At 40.8% G+C, this 21,807-nt stretch overlaps 1 protein-coding gene across 1 annotated transcript; it reads right to left on the minus strand.

Moving 5' to 3' along the window:
* Nucleotides 1-3,523: 3,523 nt before the first annotated feature.
* Nucleotides 3,524-6,713, minus strand: LOC103177305 (forkhead box protein I1-ema). The gene is made up of 2 exons (XM_007891418.2): nucleotides 6,099-6,713; nucleotides 3,524-4,636 (listed from the first exon to the last, which is right to left on the minus strand). Exons 1-2 carry the CDS (start codon nucleotides 6,664-6,666, stop codon nucleotides 4,101-4,103), a joined length of 1,104 nt encoding a protein of 367 aa, XP_007889609.2. The 5' UTR covers nucleotides 6,667-6,713; the 3' UTR covers nucleotides 3,524-4,100.
* Nucleotides 6,714-21,807: the final 15,094 nt, after the last annotated feature.

Below are 21,807 nucleotides of genomic sequence, written 5' to 3' on the forward strand. Positions count from 1 at the left end.
AACACCAAAACAGTAGAACAGGAGGTTTAGAGTTACAAAAGTCAAGTTCATGACAGATGCCAGGAAGCATTTATTTACCCAACAACTACTTGGCAACTGGAATGTTTGGCAGGAAAGATGGTTGAGGCCAGGACTCATTTTTTAAAAAAGCAGCTGGGTCCTGAGATGGGACGATGGATATTCTGAAAGGATGGAATCAAATTGGCCAAAGGGCCAATCTGGTGAATTTAGAATAATTAGCAAACAAGCAAAGGAGGAGATTAGTAGAAATGTTTTTACACAAAGAGTTGTTAGGATGTGGAATAGTCTGCCAGTTATGGTGGTCAAGGCAGAATCTATATCAGCTTTCAAGAGGGAGTGAGAGAGTTATATAAAAATAAATAATTTTCAGAGGTAAAGGCAGGTAAATAGGACTGAAAAGATTGCCACCACAGACATGATGGGCCAAATCACTTACCTAAGGTTTTATGGATTTAAGCTATCCTTCTTGGGGGAGAGGTAAGCAGGGTTGTCGTGGTGCTGAGCTGATTCCAAGGTGACATGCTTGGCAACAGAATGTCAGAATCAAGGCTATCCTTTGCGGTGGTCAGTAATCCAGGCCAGGTGGGACCTCAGTACTCCAGGGCGTTACTGATGAGAGCAGCTAGTTTGGCTTATTGGCCGGACTTGGAAGAGCAGGGATGCCTCCCACTCAACTTATTAACCTTGCAAGCAAAAACTCTAATAGATAGGGTGGTCCTAACTGCTAGCCAAGCAATGGGAAGGTAACAAGACAATGCTTTCAAAGGCAAGCTATGCGGTTTTAGTTAGTTAAGCTCCAATAGTTATCCAAATACGTACTCTGTGATTCTCCCAGGCTTCTTTCTAACCAGTACAACAACAACAACCTAGATTGCATTTATAGAGCGCCTTTCACGTCGGGAGGACATTGTGGAGTCCTGTAGCTCAGCGGTTAGAGCACTCGCTTTGCAAGTGAGAGACCTGAGTTCAATTCCAGGCAGAGGGTGAAACCTTGGGCAAGTTTCCTTACTCCACACAGCCTAATAATAATCCCTCCAAAACCAAAAACAATAATAAATTGATCATTTTCAATCTACGATTGTTTGTGGGACATTGCTGTGCGCAATTGGCTGCCGCATTCGCCCACAAATATACAGTCAATTCACTTTACAGTGTGTTCTGTGAAGCGCTTTGGGACGTCCTCCCGACGCGAAAAGCGCTATATCAAATGCAAGGATTATTATTATTATTATTATCCCAAGGCGCTGGACAGTTGGATCGGGACCCAAGCAGGGGGGAAATGGTCAGGGTGAGGGGAGGGAAGGGAGGGAGCGAGGAGCGGGTAGAGAGTCGAGCTGCCGGCCTTGAAGGAGGAAAGGGAGGAAGCGGCGAAGGCACTGGGGGATAGAGTTCCAGAGCCTTGGGGCTGAGAGGCTGAAGGCCCGGCCACTGATGGTAGGGCGGTTGGGGCGGGGGATGTGGAGCAGACCGGAGCCAGAGGAACGGAAGGTACGGGCAGGTAAGTAGGGGGATAGTAGGTCGGAGAGATAGGAGGGAGCGAGGCCGTGAATGGCCTTGCAGGTGAGGATGAGGATCTTGAATTCGATCCTCTGGGGGATGGGGAGCCAGTGGAGGCGAGCAAGTACCTAATATTCTCTTGAATTACGTAAGAAGGGTGCATCCCTCCAGGGCAAGATTGCACACCCAATTCCAGACACAGTGACACTTCTATATGTAGGTAATAATAATATTTCTTGCCTGTCGTGCCGTTGAGACGTCTGTTAATCCATGGTGTACCTAACCTAGGAATGCTGGATCCTGTCACTTGAGGTCTAAATAGAAAAGTGTTGCATTTCTCAGTGAGAATATCTCTCCCTCCAAGAGCACAAAATAAATGAAAAAAACAAAGATTTTTTTTATAAAATAGTTTATTGAAAATTATTTCCCCTTTTCCTGTATCAGGTAATATTTTAGAGGCCATAAAAAAATCTTGTAAGAAAAGTGTACGCATTACAATGTGAAACACAATCACACCTTGATAACTTGGTTTGCCGAGAAAGAAATGGAAAACTGCATAAAAACTTCATTGTTTTATTGAATAAAATTGAAATTCATGACAAAACTGAGGTCATTGAAATATTCAGACACAATTAACAAGCTACAAATCCTAAAAAAAACAAAAAGAGAATGCCAGTCTATCACCCCTCGAAACCCATGCAACTGTGTTGGAATGAACAACATGGAGCTGAAATGTATCAGTGTAATCTTCTGTAATATTACACAATGCCTTACACAAATGTGCCTGATTCTATTGTTCACTAGAATCAAGGCAATACAAGGATGAGTTTTTTTGTCTGTGTTTTTATACGCTTATTTTTTCTCCTCTCTTTGCCTTTCCTCGTTACACAAGAACTTTACCTACAAAATACACAGTCACTACACTTTACAGGATATTCTGTTTAGTGCTTTGTGAGGTCCTCACAGACATGAAAAGTGCTATATCAATCCAAGGAATATATTTTATTTTTGTTATTTTAAGTTGTGACCAACCTGTTTCCAAACTTCTGCCAGTAACAGTCCTCGCACTTGCCACTACAAGGGAAAGAAGCTTGTTTTGGCACAAACTCATCCAATAAACCCTTTACACTCCCCTCCAAAGAATAGACCTCCCTTAGCAGAGAGTCTCAGGTCAACAAGGGGTTGGTGCCCACAGGGTGGTGCCCATCTCTAACCCTGTCATGGCATCATGCAGTGAAGCTCCATCACGCTGTGCCAATCCATCAACCGCTTTTTGATGGTGCCACCCTCAGGCGGTTCCAAAACAGATGAAATTCTTGCTGCAAAGTGGGATTAAAAATGCACATCAATTGGACTTTAATGCATTTTGTGGTGTTGTGTGCCAGCCACATCTACAAGAAAGACTTGAAAATGCAAGAACCATTTCTGTTCTCCTCCCATTTAGTTCGAGTCCCCATTGAGTCGAAAGGGAAAGCCTGAATAATGCTTGGAATAGAATTTGGTTCTGTGGTTAGGCCTGTTGGTAATTGTGTGCATCAACCCCACTTCAAGGAATGATGGAGCAGAGATTCCAAAATCAACATGACGCACTCCGGCTATTGACACAAGTTACTATTTAGCGATTGAAATATTTTCTTGTTCCCCTGGTAAGATAATAACAATGTTTGCTTGCTATAGCATGCACATCCACCGACCAAACTAGGTTTATATTGGACATGGCAGTGAAAACAAACAGTATTTACAGTCATTATGGCAAAAGAAATAGTTCACTGCTGCTTATCCCTTACATTTATATTAAGGAGTTGAAACCCTCTGGCATCTGGTTAAAAATGATCTACATTTAGAAAAAAAATCCTGTGAGGAAAAGAGAATTTTCTTCCGATCTCCCCACCCCACCCCACCCCACCAAAAAAAAGTAAATGAACTGTGAGAAAGTATATGAAGGAAGTGTTGAACCTTGAGACCCATTTACAAAAGGTAAATGGGTCTCAATGTTTCTTCTTCATTACTAAAACTGGCAGGAGCTNAAAAAAAGTATACAAAATTAAGTTAAAAAGAGTTCTTTTCAGATACTTCTTGACGTACAGTAGTTCCCTGATGGCTCAGTTTGTAAAGCCAGCGCCCAGAGTGAAACACACCAATACAGACCTGATCCCTAGTTTCTCCTGAGTTTGCTTAACTTAACCAGGACAGCAGTAGGGATGCATCAACTGACTTCAGCTTTTCTGGACCAGAGAAGGAAAATGAACTGAGCTCCTGCTTGTTGTTAAATGAGTCAGACAGCCCACTTGAACCAATACCCCAGGAACAGGTCACTTTATACCTTTCTAAATGCTCCAATCTAATAAACCCAACCCTTGATTCAGCAGCCCTCCCATCAGCAGACTCTCCGAGCCTGATCTTTCTGATCTGGATTAAAGTTCAGTAGATTCCTATTTATTGTCACAATTATAAGTTAGAATACTGAAATTTTAAAGTTTATGAAATGTAGCAAGGTGTTGCCCATACAACTACACGTGATAAATGGGCCCTTTTAAGAGGTTTTATTTTACAACTGATCCTTCATTCTGTGCATCTTCCCTTCATACCTCTGTCCCATCCCTGGAATAGAGCAGACTGTTTGCATTGATGCTGCTGTAGAAATGGTTGTTAAATTGATTGAGGACCGAGGAGTAGCCGTAGCGATTTGACGCTCCTGGGTCAGACCATTCGGACGCAGTCTGACCCAGGATATTACTGGAGGGTGAATACGTGCTAAAGCCCATCATATTCTGTCCCATTCTCTGTGAGGTATCACTCGCTGGTCCCTGCCTGCCTGCCGAATGGCCACCATTGTTGTAGGTAGACATACTGGATATGAAGTTGTTGAGGCAAGGAGCGGAGACAGGGGGAGGCGATCTCTTTTCCAGAGAGCTGTCTGTTGCGTTGGAGGGGCTGTCTAGGACCCCCGGACTCTGCGATGTCTTCTGACTATTGGAAGTACTGTCGTCAGGTTTCTCTGATCCAATAGTCCCACCGCTAGGGCTGGGATCCGATTTCCTCTTCCTCTTGCGTCGGAAATTTCCGTTGTCAAACATCTTTTCACAGTTGGGATCCAGGGTCCAGTAATTGCCTTTACCTGGAATGGAGAAACATTAACTTAATAAAGCCGGGGGTCAAAATCAGGCCTACATATGATTTTATGTACATTTTTACCATTTTAATCTTAAAGTAAGTCACTATACTACTGCTAATCCTTGCATTCGACTCTTGATATCAATATTCATCAAATCACTTCACAGGGAATTGCTGTCAGATAAGAACTGTTTATTTGTACTAAGTAGCATTTTGTTAGCATACATCTTGCACTTTAACCCAAAGACTTGCCTCAGGTTTTAGCTTCAAATTGCACAGTTAATCCACTTTACAGTATATTGTGTGAAGCGCTTTGAGATGTCTCAACGATGTGATAAGGAGCTATATCAGATGCAAGGATGATTATTATTATTAAGAGCATGCTTTTTAAATTTAATATAAAAAATCTCAAATTGAATGACAATAAAATATTAATTGCATTTTATATAATGCGTCAAAATGCTTCACAAAGTGTGTGTAAAGGGTAGTGACTGTGGCAGCCAGTTAGTGCACAGCAATGTCCCACAATCAGCCAAAAGGTTTATCTGGGCAGGACACTGGGAGAAAATCTTCCAGTTTCAACGTGTACAGGGAGACAGGACCTCAGTTTAATGTCTCACCTGAGGGGTGGCATCTCCAAAAATGAAGCGGTTCCCAAGCCTTGTATTGGAGTTTCAATCAAGTCTCAAAGTCTCAACATGGGTTTTGCACCCGTCACCTTTTGATTCTCAGGTGAGAGTGCTACAAGCTGAGCTGGTTGGAAGTCAGTTCTTTGAAGAACTGCATCAGAAGCTACTTCCGAATTAAAACTGAATTTAGGAATTTTCCAGAATCCTGCACAATTTTGGATTTTAAAACAAGGGTCTTAAGGCTAAGACCAGGAGACATATCCTGCCTCAGATCCAGCAACACGATGTGAAAACTGTACAGGTTGACATTGATATTGATGGGTATTCTCTGGATCACTTTTACAGTTCACTTCAAAAGATCGTTCACTTTAAAACAGCATTGACACATGTCAACCCGACACATTTATCACTCTTTCCAAACCAAGTTGTGGTCTTGTTTTACCGGTATTCTTTCCATTTAAGAATGACACCAGAAGTGCACCAGTAAAACTAGTTTTGCAAGAAATTTGGAAGTTAACAGTTAGGTAACTGCATTTTTCCAAATGTAGTTTAGAGAGGGGAAACTTGTAGAAACAATTGAAAACCAGGCCAGAAATGTTGGACTTAACAACAGCATCTTATTTCGCATTTTTCACATAAGTTAAACATTTCAAAGCACTTTGCAAAGTGACATGAATCACAGAGAGGAACGGGAAGAGGCGGGGTGGAGAGGATGCTAAACTAAGGCAAAAAGAAGAACATTTTTGTTTCGAAGAACATTTTGACAGCAGGAGGGAAAGGCACAAGTTGATAGGAGAGAGTCCCAGAGAGCAGAATGGAAAAGGCTGAGAGTTTTACCTGGATCATCTTCATCTCTCGGCACCTTCTTGAAACAGTCATTCAGAGAGAGGTTGTGTCTGATGGAATTCTGCCACCCAGCTTTGCTTTTGTTGTAAAACGGGAAGTTATCTGCCACATACTGGTAGATTTGGCTGAGCGTGAGTCTTTTCTCCGGAGCCCCGTGGATGGCCATGGCAATGAGTGCTGAGTAGGAATAGGGGGGCCTGACTAGCTTCAGCAGCTCTTCCTGATTCGGGAGGGACAGCCACCCCAAGTCTGCTCCTCCCAAACCCGAGCCGCTGGGCAGAAACTGCCTTGGCATCCCATAGGACTGGGGGATGAAGGGGCTGGAATTGGTTCCTGCCAAGTAAGGTGATGTGTTCATCGAGGGTCCGTTTAACCAAAGGTAGGGGTTACCAGTCGCGCTGTAGTCCTCCAGGTCATAGCTGGACGGTCTCTGGGAATTCTGCTGATGGAAGAAGCTCTCACAAAAGATGTTCAGCTCTGGTGGTTCTTGACCAATGTTGGGGAACTGGGGGCTACAGCAAGAGGAGGACTGGGTCTGTGGATCGAACGAACTCATCATCTGTCTGAGTCTACCTTGATTGGGGAGGCGGAGAATTAATCTACCTGTTGCAGCAAGAGGTGCCAAACTGTGCATCTTGCACCCAGTATTTATACACCTACAAGCCCTAAGGTGTCCATTTCAAACCCCTCCCCTGCTCTTCTGATTGGCGTTCCTCACAGGAAGTCTTGAGAGTTCGGTTTCTCTTGATCTTAGTTCAGTTTCAGAAAGTTAAAAAGTTGGTGGTGGAGTGTGTGTGTGTGTGCATGGGGTGGGGGGGGTGGGATTCTGATTTATTTACACTGTCCACACAGACACATTGCCTAGGGCAATCTTGTAGCTGAAAATTGTTTGGGAAAATATTGAGCTATGCAATGACAGTCAAGACCCTAAAAAACAAAAGGCTGAAAGCAAAAGGAAGCAGCTTTGTAAATTTGGAAGATCTTTACCGACACTTTACTGCCAGAATTAACCTCAAGTCAAGACACAAATATTTCTTAGCAATGAACTGCTAGTGTTTAACTCTTTCCAAATCATATCCTCTCCACAATTTACAAGAATGTTGTCAGGAAAGTGATTGTGTGTGACAGGTATAAAAGCCCTGTATTAATATCCATTAGCAGATATGGTCTCCAGTTCTGCTTTCTCAGAGGTAGCTTATTTGGTCTGAGATATTAATCCAAGGTCCCATCTGTCTGTTTAGGTGGATGTAAGAGCTTCCGTGACATTATTTGAAAGAAGAAAGGAGTTTCTCCATGTGTCCTAAACAATAATACACAAGATAAATTAGTCATTCATTTTATTGGCTGCTTGTGCCACATTCTTTTGAACATAGTGGCTGCAACATTATGGTCAACATAAACTGTTTATTTGATCCAGAAGTTAGCGCAAGACAAATTGATTAAATAACAACGAATTATCATATTTTCGTATCATGCACTCATTGTCATGTATCAGTTGGTAACAATCTTGCTTCTGTGTCAAAACATTATGAATTCAAGTTCCACATCAGGACTTTGAGCTCAAAATCTAGGCTGAGACTCCATCACCATGCTGGGGCTGCACTGCATTGCTGGAGGTGGAATCTTTCAGATGAGACATTAAACCAAACATCTGTCTGTCTGTCTGTACATTAAAGATCCCATGACACGTTTTAAAAAGAAAAGGGGGATTCTCCTCAATCATAGAATTATACAGCATAGAAACAGGCCGTTTGGCCCATCGTCTCTGTGCCGGCTGTTTAAAAAGAGCTGTCCAAATCAATCCCACTCTCCTGCGCTCTCCCCATAGCGCTGCAAACTTGTCCTCCCCAAATAATTATCTACTTCTCTCTTAAAAGCTGTTTATCAAATCGGCTTCCACCACCATTTCAGGCAATGTACTCCAGAACCAAACAACTCGCTGTGTGAAAAAATTTCTCAACCCCCTCCCCCTCTGTTTCCTTTAACAACTATTTTAAATAGGTGCCCTCGGGTTACCGACCCACCCGCCAGTGGAAATAGTTTCTCCTTGTTCATCCTATCAAATCCCCTCATAATTTTGAAAACTTCTATTAAGTCTCCTCTTAACCTTCTCTGCTCCAAGGAGAATAATCCCGGCTTCTCTAGCCTCTGATAACTGAAGTCCCTCAATCCTGGTACCATTGGGTAAATCTCCTTTGCACCCTCTCCAATGCCTTGATATCCTTCCTAAAGTGTGGTGTCCAGAACGGAACACAGTCTCTCACTGAGGCCTAACCTGTGTTTTATAAAGGTTCATCATAACTTCCTGACTTTTGTATTCTATGCCCCTATTTATAAAGCCTTGCGTTTGATATAGCTCCTCATCTGACCAACAATTACCCAAATAAAATTGATCATTCACTTTGTTGCTGTTTATGAGATTTGCACAGTGTGCAAATTTGCCTACAAATACAAAATCACTACACTTCACAATAATCCCTGTGGAGTACTTTGAGACATCTCAACGACATGATAAGGTGCTATGTCAAATGTGAGGGATATTATCATATTATAAATAATCTGCAACAATGGTGCCTCCTGACATTAAAGGTGCTGTATCAAAGTTCAAGATCCTCATTGTCACGTTGAAATCCTTCCATGGTCTGTTCCCACCCTGCAATCTCAAACACTACAACCAAGCCACTTCCAACCCCGGCTGCTTCATATCCTCTGCCCTACCTGTCCTATTGTATTGTAACTATTGTTATTATTATTATTATAAGTAATATAATTATATTATAATATAAATCACATCAAGGCTTGATTACGGAAACTCCCTCCTCATCGGTCTTCCCAACTCTTCCCTTCACAAGCTGCAGATCATCCAAAACTCTTGTGTACTCTTGCGCACCAGGCGCTGCGACCCCATCACTCGCACCGTCGCCCGACTCTACTGGCTCCCCAACCCCAGAGGATTGAGTTCAAGATCCTCGTCCTCACTTTCAAGGCCATCCCCTCCTACCTCTCTGACCTGCTGACTCCCTACCAACCTGCCCGCTCCCTCCATTCAGCGGGCTCCGGGCTGCTCTATGTCACCCGCCCGACCCGCCATACCATCGGTGGCCGGGCTTTCAGCCTCTCTGCCCCCACACTCTGGAACTCCATCCCATGGTCCCTTCGCCTCGCTTCCTCCCTCGCCTCCTTCAAGGTCGGTCTCAAGACCCTTCTCTTCGATCGTGCCTTTGGTTTCCCTCCCACCTCTCTGACCTTCCTTGCTCCTACCCCACCCATTCCCCATGCTCGGGCCCTGACACGTGACTGTACAGCGCTTTGGGACGTCCTCCCGATGTGAAAGGTGCTCTATAAATGTAATTTGTTGTTGTTGCTGTGGTTGTTGTAATCATAATACTTGCCACAACATTAACAACAAATTACACGGTCCAAGGTGCTGGGACATTACAATACAAATTTACCTTCATATGGATGATATATACATTATAATATATGACTCAGAAGTGAGAGTGTTACCAACTGACACGTTGTAATAAGTGCATTATATGGGCAGGGGAGATAGTAATTCTCAGATTCATTAAAAAATTCAGAAATCTCAAACAATAATAATAATAATTGTTATAATAATAATAATAATAATAATAATCCTTGCATTTGATATAGCGCTTTTCACGTCGGGAGGACGTCCCAAAGCGCTTCACAGAATATACTGTAAAGTGAATTGACTGTATATTTGTGGGCGAACGCGGCAGCCAATTGCGCACAGCAATGTCCCACAAACAGTCGTAGATTGAAAATGACCAATTTATTATTGTTTTGGGTTTTTTGGAGGGATTATTATTAGGCGTGTGGAGTAAGGAAACTTGCCCAAGGTTTCGCCCTCTGCCTGGAATTGAACTCAGGTCTCTCACTTGCAAAGCGAGTGCTCTAACCACTGAGCTACAGGACTCCATAATGATAATAAATATGGTTAAGGATTTGATATTTTTGAATCACATAAATCACAAGTGTTTGTATGCAGCCATTTAATTGGATTAAAGAAAGATTTAACAGAAATGAATAGCTTCCTCCCCTCAAACCAGGATCCATAGAATATAGGCTTTAATGTTTTTGTTCTGTGCCTATTATGGGTTTTCCACTGGAACACTGCTGATAGGTTTACTATTTATTTCTTCTCCCAAATACAGTACTTCACAGTGGGTTACAGTTCCACAATAATTCATTCCATTGATGCCTTGATAATAGTCACCAAAGGATATAACCATGAGGAATCTTTAACATCCATCTAAACAGGCAGACAGAAGCCCTGTTAAATATCTCATCTGACGGATGGCATCTCTGATGCGCCTCTAGTACTTTACTGAAACATTAGCCTAGACTATGAGCTCAAACTCATCATGTGAAGTTCATAACCTCTGACTCAAAGGTAAAAGTGCTACCAATTGAGTCAATAATATAATCTGATTAAATCCCTTCAAAATGCATATTTTTACACTGGTGTCCTCTAGTTCTTTTCTCAGTCCAAATTAAATAACCAATATTGATTTCTACATTAACCATTCCCTACAGCATTAGAAGAACATGAATCATGTCACCCCACAATCTTCCAATAGCATTGAGATTAGTTCATAGGTCTCCATGATTTTACAGCTGTAAGTCTCTAGTCTTAAACAACAACAACTTGGATTTATATAGCGCCCTCCACCCCGGACGGTGTCTCAGAGCACTTCACAGTAACGGATCTTGGGGCCGATTCGTTTTCCTTGATCCCTCCCAAAAGACCTTATTTTAAAGCTAAATTACTCAATCACAGTATTCCAAATGTGTCTGTATCAATGGGTACATTGGTTAGAATCATTTGCTTCAATATGTAATTAAATACTTTCAAGATGCATTGCACTTTTTGATAAGATTTATATTGAGTGAATGATCAATAATCACATCCAAATCTTTTACCTTCTCCCTCGTTGCTTACAGGAATGTTTTATTCATTCCTTGTTACGCATTTCATGTCTGTCTCAGTGTGCATCATTCTATTTCCAATATCAAAATATATATGCCATGGAGTTAACACTCCACGTAAATGCTATGTCCTCACATGTGTTTATGTCTTCAGCCACTCTGCCCCCAACCTCTGGAATTCCATCCCCCAATCACTCCACCTCGCCCCTTCCTTAGCCTCCTTCAAGTCCTTCCTCAAGACCCTGCTCTTTGACCATGCCATCGACCACCCCCCTTCCCCTCCCCTCCCTTCTCCCCCCCTGACCCCAGCTTAGGTCTAAAATGTTGTACACTGTCCAGCGCCTTGGGACGTTCTCTCTTCGTGAAAGGCGCTATACAAATGTAATCTTGTTTTTTATCACATAGCCAATGATAGTTTAGCAGTTTACAATGGGGTATCTAAATTGCAGTATTTCTTAACAGGATTCTTTAAGAAGGAAAAACATGGGGACTTCTTCCAGTAACTGGAAACTTGACGCATTGACAGGCAATCTAGTTTGTAATAATAATAATAAACCCCATTATTAAAAATAATAGCTTACTTCAGAACTATCTACTTAATCTCCAATCCAACCTGCTTGTTTTCCCCCCATTAATTCAGGAGCTATTACCTTTCATTAGAAGTTTCACATAATAATAAATAAATAATAATCCTTGCATTTGATATAACGCTTTTCACGTCTTCTAGACATCTCAAAGCGCTTCACAGAATAGACTACAAAGTGAATTGACTGTATATTTGTGGATGAAACGCAATAGCCAACTGCGCACAGCAGCGTCCCATAAACAGTCGTGGATTGAGTGACCAACTTATTATTTTTTTTCTTTATTCTTTTCTTGAGGGATTATTATCAGGCATGTGGAGTAAGGAAACTTGCCCAAGGTCTCGCCCTACCGGGAATTGAACCCTGGTCTCGCATGTGGACTCTGGAATGAAAACCACTATCTTCCTTGTTAGCGAGACATACAATGAAATTCATGAAGCTGTTGAAGAGGAGGGTATATGAAGCTCACAGCTCCAAATCTTTTTTAACCAAACAGAAGAAGAAAAGATAAGAAACCAAAACAACAAAAAAAAATGTTTTAAATCAGCAAAGAATGGGTAGAATACAGTAAAACCTAAAATCTAGTACCAGGTATCTCTTTCACATTTCCCAACAAACAAACTCGGTGATACAATATAATACAAAATCACATTTGTATAGCTCCTTTCAGGTCGGGGGGATGTCCCAAGGCACTGGGCAGTCAGGGATTCGGACTCGATCAGGGGGAAAGGATTGGGGCAATGGAGGGTGGAGGCTTAGGAGGGTGAAGGGTGAGGCATTTGCAACTGGAAACAACAAACCTCATGAGTATAGTTACGGACTGTGAGTAGTTTTTTTTTTATTTTGCTCTCTGTAGTATCTGTACTTAGAACAAGAAAATCCCATTATACATGCGCACCCTCTACTCTCTCTCAATTCTGATTCTCCATCCTTCTTTTAATTGATCTTACTATTTTGTATCCATTATTTCCTGGTTTTCAAATGATTTTTTTAATCCTTAACTAGGGTTTTTTTACCTTTCTTTTTTCTAGCTTTCACCGTTCGAAGGTCGAAGCAGCACTTTTCTTTGTTAAAATATCTTGGAATAAAGAGCAATATTTGAGCAGTTCTGGGCAGCTACAAATGAAACCTTAGAGATTGTCTAACGAAGAACAACAAGGGTGATTCTGGTACCTAGAGCTCTTGTGTTATAGGGCGGGGTGATGGGTGGGGGCTCACAGAGATGAACACATTTTGGTTAGAGAAAAAAGGATTGAGGGGAGGACATGATCCAGGTATTTGAACATAGTGAAGGGTATGTAGGAGGTAGGTGTAAACAGTTCCTAATCTGAAGTTTGTGGTTTTAAACCACGCATTGGGACTAGGGCTCAGGCTGAGGTTTCACTGTAGACGTATGGCATCATCAGAAGTGCTATTTGTTCACATAAGATTTTAAACTGAGGTTAGATGTTAAAGATCCCACGATGCTGTTGGAAACAAGAAGAGCATAACAATGCAGACAGCTATCCCATTCCCTCTCCTCTTTTCTACCTTGGTGCTGTCCTGTAATTTATCCAGGTTTCTGATTAACACTGCTGTTCATTCACAGCAATTCTCTTGAATAAGCACTTAACTGACATTAACTATATTTTCACTCTGACTTTAGTAAACATGACTCGAGTTGACTTATTTTACATTGAGACTCAGTTCTCTGCCAACACATTTCTCAGATTCTCTGTAATATACCGCCCTCAGGTGGTCTTCCTCTGTAATACAATACAGTATAATTTACATTTCTATAGCTCCTTTCACATCAGGAGGACATATCAAAGCACTAGACATTGCTGGCTGGGCACCCGAGGTGGGGAAGGTTAAAGGGCATTGGGAGACATAGAGGTTGGGGGAGAGGAAAGTGACTAAAAGTGTGGTCAAAAGACAGATATTAACAACAACAACTTGCACTTATATAGCGCCCTTCACATGGCGTAGTGTCCCAGAGTGCTTGAATTTGCAAATTTCAAATCGAGCTACAAATAGATAAAGAAGATTTTTTTATCACATTGAAACATCTCAATACAAATCACAGGAATTTAACAGAGAATTAGTTGATCATCTCAAAAAGAAAAATATAAAAGGGTGTGAGAAAAAGGTAGGAAAATGAGACTAATTATATAACTCTTAGAGAGTCAGGACAAATGTGATAGGCCAAATGGCCTCCTCTGGAGCTGTGAATTTCTATGGTAAATATCATCAAAAATTGTCACTTATTTTTGGGGACAGCCTTTCTGTACAGAGCGATCTACCAGAAACAGCCATGACCGATTTATTCGGAAAGTTATTGGCTGGCACACTAAACAAACGCATTCCTCTTTGCTACGCGTGTCATGGAATTTTTAAACATCCAACTAAAAACAGGCAGATCTGATCCTGGCTGAACATCGGATTTGAAAGATGACTCCTCCACAGGTCTTGCAGTTCCAATGAGGGTCTTGAATTCGCAGCCTTCTCACACAGGGTGCCACCAACTGAGCCAAGTTGACATCACATGATCAATAGGTTAGCGTTCCTTCCCGTTGTTTTCTCTACCAGTTGCCATCTGTCTCCATTTCAAGCAGATTGTCAGACCGCAGGGGGTGTCAAGCTGAAGCCGAACTTGCCCTCACTTAATATCCACACACGCGCACCAAACATCAAACATATTGCTGGAAATGTGCTCTCTCTAGTTCAGAGAAGCTGAGACCTACTTTAGTGTTGTTCACCTTCCCAACTGTGAGGTAAGATAACTCAGCATAGACTGGGGATCAAAGGAGTTATGTATTATCCAAATTCTAAGGGTCAAAATTCCAGTGCATATACCCTGCGAGAGTTAAAAGGTGTGGATGGAAGTAGAAGAGAAATCACTTTCACATGAATTTTTTAACCAAACACAATTCTTCCATGTGAAAGAGAGTCTCATTCATGCATTCAGGTACAGAGAAATACAGTAACTTGAAAAGGAAAGGTAGAGTAGTAGTTTTATGTATTCTAAAATTAATGCCAGTATCAACATTAAGCACTAAGATCAAAATTTAATACCAGAAGAGTATCCAATCATCCACAACAGTGTGAGGAACATTGGAAACAAGAACAGGAATGCATCTGGATTATATGCTTAACGCAGTGGAAAAAGACTGTAAAAGAAACAGATTTAATTATTTAATGTAATTTTCAACATTGAGTGCTATCACCTTAGGATATGTTTAAACATTTTTACAACAATAATAACAATAAACCTTACATTTGGTATAGTGCCTTTGACCCTTGGAGGTCGTCTCAAAACACTTCACAGGGCATTCTGTAGGCAAATGCGCATAATATGTATTTTATCTCCCACCTATAAAGATGAGAGTTTATGCCAAGTTGACAAACTGCCCCACGAATAAAATAGAGAGTGAGCAGCCCTATCATTTGAGGAAAAGTTTGAAGTGAGTGCTGCCAACAATGAAGGGCGACAGGCAATGGGAGCTTTGAAGAGAAGAAGCTCACCATGGCTGAGGAGTTACTTTGGCCCCTAATCCACAAGGAGCTCTCAGTTGATATGGATGTGAAAGAAATAGGCAGGAGGTAAAAGGTAAGGAGGCCTTTTTGTTAAACAAAAGATTTTATCCATAACTGTGAATATAACAAAATTGTTCCTCAGTATGAATGCGACTGATGTAATAGCAGTGAGCGCATGGAATTTGATGAGGATGAGGAGAGCAGAGACATGGAGCTGGATCCTGTGCACATTGAGGAGGAACAAGAAAATCACAGACAAGCAGAGGGTGGGTCTCTCCAACGAGAAGCCTATGGAGAGACAGAGGAATTAGCTGCAAATTTCTGAGTCATCCTCAACAATTCTTCATCCACAACAACCGCCCTCAGGATCACAGATTTACAGCGCATCACCATCAAGTCTCACACAGAGCCACACAGAAACCCAAGCACTACAGGGCAAGGCATGCAGGTGCAGGTCCAAAAGAAAGTGTCTACAAAGGATGACACCTTGTGGTGATCAGGCACATGAGACAGCTGCACAATAGGAGTCAGATGATAATAATAATAATAAAAATAATAATATTAATAGTAATAATCCTTCCATTTGATGTAGCACCTTTCACATCAAGAGGACATCTCAAAGAGCTTCACAGGATTTACTGTAAGGTGCAATGACTCTATATTGTTGGTGATTGCGGCAGACAATTTGTGGGTAGTTGTGTCCCCCAGACAGCCCATGAAGCGACTGACCAATTTTATTGAGGGATTGTTGACCAAGACACTGGGAGAATAATGTCATGATGTCTTTAATATCCACCTGAAAGGCAAATAGGTTTAAGGTTCATCGAAAGGACGGCACCTCCAACAATTCAGCACACCCCCAGCAGTGCAACATTGGGCTTGAATCAACAACCTTCAAGCAAAACACTAGCTGTAACAGCAAAGCAGAAGTTACTGCTAACTGCAGATAATAATGTCTTCACACTGAAGCAAGCCTACCACTAGTTTTAATGGAAACTGATTAGATTTAATTTCAAGGTTATATCCTATTAACTCAAACGGCAAGGCTACAAATTATTTAAATGTTCACACACAACTCTCTGAGCAGTGACTGCCCTATTGTGTGCTAATAAATACTTGTCCCAATGGGCCAAAGGATTATGTAAACTCAGATTTAATCACAAATGTGTATTCATTGGAGTTCCTTTAGCTTGCTGCAGCACCCAAAATTATCAGAAGGAAAAGTAAGTCAAACAGACCAGTGATTGCAAAATGAGTTCCCTACCTACATTGTACCTAGACCTTCCGTAATAAGCGTTACACATGAATGCAACTGAATAAGCGCTCTGAGACACTGCCTCATTGTAAAGGGTGCTAGATAACTGGAAGTTGTTGTTGAATAAGAAGCACTTATCGAGCAGCCTTTTGTTTAAGTTTCTGCGAGGATGACATGTTAAACTGAGGTCCCATCTCCTTGCTCAGCAACAACAAATGATTACATTTGTTTAACGCCTTTCACATAGGGAGGACGCCCCAAGGTGCTGGTGGACTTTAAAGATCTGTGGCTCCATTCAAAAAAGGAAGGGAGTTTCTCCCAGTATTCTCGGCAGCAATCTTCCAGATTAAAATCAATCATTCATTTAATACAGTTTGTGGGACATTGCTCTCCACAGTCATTACACTTTACAGTAAATCCAGTGAATCACATTGAGACATTTTAACAAAATGATAAAGCAGAATATCAGATACAAGGATTATTATGGAACAACCCAACTAATGGCAAACCGAAATAGGGTCTGAGGTAATGCATGTGGTCATTCCACAATAGGGGATTCTGGATGAGAGTGTTTGTTTACTAATAGAAACTGGTTATGTTCAGCAGTTTCTTCAGGTGTTTGCAATTCAAGCTTGTGACATTTAAGACCGGTTTGCAAACAGGTTCTTTGTGGATCCGATACTCATGGTGATTGGTTTCTGTATGTGATCAATACCCAGCTGACCGAAACATATATATTCCCCCCAGCCCCACCCCCAGTATTTCAGCTGAAACTATGAACTCATCGGTGCAATGTTCTCTCTCCCCCTACAGTTCCCCCACTTTGACATTTTATGTGAAGCAAGGAGTTATTATCTTTGAAAAGTTCAACTCAGGCTTATTAAAAAAAATGACACTTGTGTCACGTCTGAAGGGACACTCCTACGTATTTGAAAGATGAAATATATATTTTAAATGCAGGCAGCGTGCTCAAATAGCATTGGCAAGATAAAGGGATTAGGCTATGACCAGTGCGGGGGTTAGCTTCAGTTCGAGAGACAGCCTTGTCAAGTTTATCATGACGCATAACTTGCGAGATGAGTATCACTTATTCTATCAATGTAAAGTGGTTCATTCACAGCCTTGGAGTAGTCACGGCTCTCCAGATATCTTATTAAATGGGAACTGAACAGTTTTAATGAAGGTATAATTATAGGATAATGTTTGAGATTTTTCAAAACAAAATCCTTATACTGATTAACGCATAAACACACAGAGGGCTCGAAACTACCCACTCAACATTACTTCTGTAAATTAAGATGCCTAACGTAATTTGGGCTGTTAATGTAAAACTTAATAGTGCACCTTAAATTTTGTGAGATTTCTCCTCCTGTTTATTGGAGATATGATTCTTATGTGAAAACTATTAGAAAGATCCTACTTAGCATAAGGTTAGGGCAGTGTCTTTCGAGCTCATCGATTATGTAATTTAATAATAATAATAATAATAATAATCCTTGCATTTGATATAGCGCTTTTCACGTCGGGAGGATGTCCCAAAGCGCTTCACAGAACACACTGTAAAGTGAATTGACTATATTTGTGGGCGAACGCGGCAGCCAATTGCGCACAGCAATGTCCCACAAACAGTCGTAGATTGAAAATGACCAATTTATTATTGTTTTTGGTTTTTGAAGGATTATTATTAGGCTCTGTGTGGAGTAAGGAAACTTGCCCAAGGTTTCGCCCTCTGCCTGGAATTGAACTCAGGTCTCTCACTTACAAAGCGAGTGCTCTAACCACTGAGCTACAGGACTCCACAATTTTCTCAACAACAACAATAAAAAAATATATATATTGTCTTTGGAACTTTCAAACCATACATTGTGATGCAGTAATCAAATGTACCACCACAGAAACTAAGGCCAAATTTTAAAGCACGTACCTGCTAGGAAACATCACAAACATTACCTAATTGGACACAAAATATGACCAGTGCTAATCATTTAAATGGATGTGGTATTCCTGCCCCTCTCCCGACTCCCCCCACACACATTCCCCCTCACTTCCCACCCCCCCATACACCATAGATTTGATACATGTACATTTCTATGAACACCTGACTCTCAGTCATGTTGCCTTGTGGAAAGCTATGACTCTTGAAGTGATATAAGAGACTATGGAATGAGAAAAACCCATTTGATTTAATATCAAACTTGTCCTTTTCCACACTCACATACAATCCCTCTATCACACCTTCAACCGAACTAATTTCATCCCTTGATGCAAAATAATCTGTAACTTCTAATCTCTAGCACAGAAAAGCCTGTGAATCTAAGACAACGGTACAGAGTTACACAGTTTGAGATCCTGGAAACTCTTACCCTGAGATATATTTATGAAATGCAAGGGTTAGTATTATGTAACATTGTATTGTACATTATTCATCCATGGTTTGACATTTCACCATCATAAAAAGAAGCCAATTCCACAGGGGATGTATGTACTCAACAAACTCCTCTCTTAACTCTTTGTGTGTACAGAATAAGCAATATCATAGAGTAAATGTTCCTCATGATGCAGGACTGAGCCACACATGAGCAAGTTCCCAGACGTGTGCCCTGGTCTGTGTTGAGTTAGCTAGTCTAATCCAAGGCATGTGGGCAATGTGAAAATTGGCTAGGGCCATATTACAGCCCATCACCAACGTCAGAAATAGTTGGAGAGAAAATTAGATAAATCAAGAAGCAGTTGGTTAGGTGAGGCTAAGGCTGGTTTTTGAAAGTCCTGTAGAGGAATGGAGGATTTCCACAGGGTTGCGGTTCTGGGAAAGCATGGGTTAGAATAGGAGACTGTTCCAATGAGCTTTAATCTCACAATGAGGATGTAAGAAGAATCAAACAGCGGAATAAACTGAGGTAAATCACAATTGTACCTCTGCACTTTACCATGGCCAACGTAGTTTCAGGAGCTGTGTGGTTGGCACCTGTTGTGGTATGAATTGCTCTGGGCACCACTACATTTCTTCTAGGGATCACTTTCAAGCACTCTGGGGCACAGCCCTGCGTGAGGAGTGCTATGTAAATGCAAGCTGTTGTTGTTGTTTTTGGAGAATCAATGCAGCATCAACAAACCATTTGGCAAACGATACTTAATAGGCACTTAAAGCCAGAAGTTGGTGAAAAATGTACTGTAAATGCATGTAATAGGATTGATTCCATTTTAAGGGGTTATATTTGCTCCATATCTTTCCTCTTCTCAGGCCAAGAGATAATTTAATTACATTGTCTGATGTACTGGTCTACACAACACTCAGTTCATAGCATAATAGAACAATTAAGCTCATTTTGCAAAGCATTTCACAATGTTCTTCTATATTAAAAGGGCTATTCAATTGTAAATGTTTGCATATTAATAAATAATCCACTTAACATTGACATATTTTGATGCAAGCAGTGGTGTCGAGGAATTTCTTTTGCCAACTAAATATTCAATTGTTTGTAGAAACACATTATGGTTAAGGTAATTACCAACTGCATCACGTATTTAATCTGCGTTAATGCTAACTGCAAATTAATATATCTTGTCAATTGTAAGCAATAGTTTCTTATAGTCCATGGATTTCAGTGGCTTTTGAAAGATCAAGCTGCTTCTGCTTTTACAGAGGACGTTTCAGTTCTGCTGCTTAATTAATTGAATAAGCACAAAACGAAGTTGCCTGGTAACCACACAAGGCATAACATCATTGTAAAACAAATTACAAACCCGTTCACATGTTCGCTTTGTTACAGATCAGCCACGAAAGAAACAAGAAATTCACAATGTGTATTTTTCATGATTTCTTGTGTAACAAAATGATTAATTCACGATTAGGAAGTCCACTTTCCTGTTCAGAGCTAAGGTGAAAACATAAGGAAATGGATTAAAAATTCTGCCACTATCTAAAAAAATGATGGATCAGTCTCAAAGAAACTGAATGGCCTCCTCTTGTTCCTATATCTTATGATAAAAAGTATATGGAAGGGAAAGCTGGGGGAGGCGAGCAGTTCCCTGATCTTCAGGACTTGGGAAAAGATGAGTTAATAAAAAAAACTAATCTCATAATCTGTCATGTACAAATCACTAAACATAGTGATCGTTCCGTGTTATGTTTTTCCCCAAAAATACAGCCAATTCACTTTACAGTATATTCTGTGAAGCGCTTTGAGACGTCTCGAAGATGTGATAAGCCACTATATCAAAAGCAGGGATTGTTATTATTTAAGTTTAGAACAAGGCACTCCCATTAATGGAAATTTGCTATTTCTAGTGAATTGTGCTAAACATTGATTTTCCAACCCTCCTGCCTCTCGCCATTAACCTCTTCTTTTTCTCCCCAATACAGCTCATCCACTCTTTCTCTATTTTACTGATGGAATTCCATCCATTTCGTCTTTACTTGCCTCGCTTGTCTCCAGGAACACTGTTCTACATGCTTCTTCCTGTATCCTCATTTTTGGGATCAATCGCTAATCATTAGAAGCACCCGATATAAAAATATAACAAAAAATCACTATGTTTAACGAATGCTGTATGACAGATACCGTATTAAAACCAAGAGTTGTCACATTGCCTAGAAATTCTCACATTTATAATAACTGGAGACCTGTAGCTCAGTGGTTAGAACACTCGCCTTGCAAGCGAGACACCTGGGCTCAATTCCAGGCAGAGGGCGAAACCTTGGGCAAGTTTCCTTATTCCACACGTCTAATAATAATCCCTCTAAAAACAAAAATAAATTGGTCACTTTCAATCCATGACTGTTTGTGGGACACTGCTGTGCGCAATCGGCTGCTGCGTTTCGCCCACAAATATACAGTCAATTCACTTTACAGTCTATTCTGTGAAGCGCTTTGAGACGTCGAGAAGACCTGAAAAGCGCTATATCAAATACAAGGATTATATTATTATTATAACTAGAAGTGGTCCATTAGATCATCAATGGAAATCATTTAAATATTACAAAATAATAATTTGGTCACTCAATCCACAACTGTTTGCGGGACACTGCTGTGCATAATTGGCTGCTACATTTCATCCAGAAAACACACAGTGACTACACCTTATAGTGGATCCTGTGAAGCACTTTGAAACGTCTCGAAAAAGTGATAAGGCACTATATCAAATGCATGGATTATTATTATTATTACCTCTCTTGGTATCCCTTTCTTCATACAATGAAGATATGAACATAGGAACAGAAGAGGTTGTTTTTTCCATTTTGTTGGCTATGGCAGATATTTTAATCCCATTTCTTTTCCTTATACCTTACACCTCAAAAATCTATTAATCTTTCATTTAAACATCCTAATTGTTTCCGTTTCGTTTTCTGTCACAAAAGACTTAACATAAAATGGAAGGATTATTATTGTTA

Source organism: Callorhinchus milii, unplaced genomic scaffold (genome assembly GCF_018977255.1).
Source record: "Callorhinchus milii isolate IMCB2004 unplaced genomic scaffold, IMCB_Cmil_1.0 Scaffold13, whole genome shotgun sequence".
Taxonomy (NCBI): domain Eukaryota; kingdom Metazoa; phylum Chordata; class Chondrichthyes; order Chimaeriformes; family Callorhinchidae; genus Callorhinchus; species Callorhinchus milii.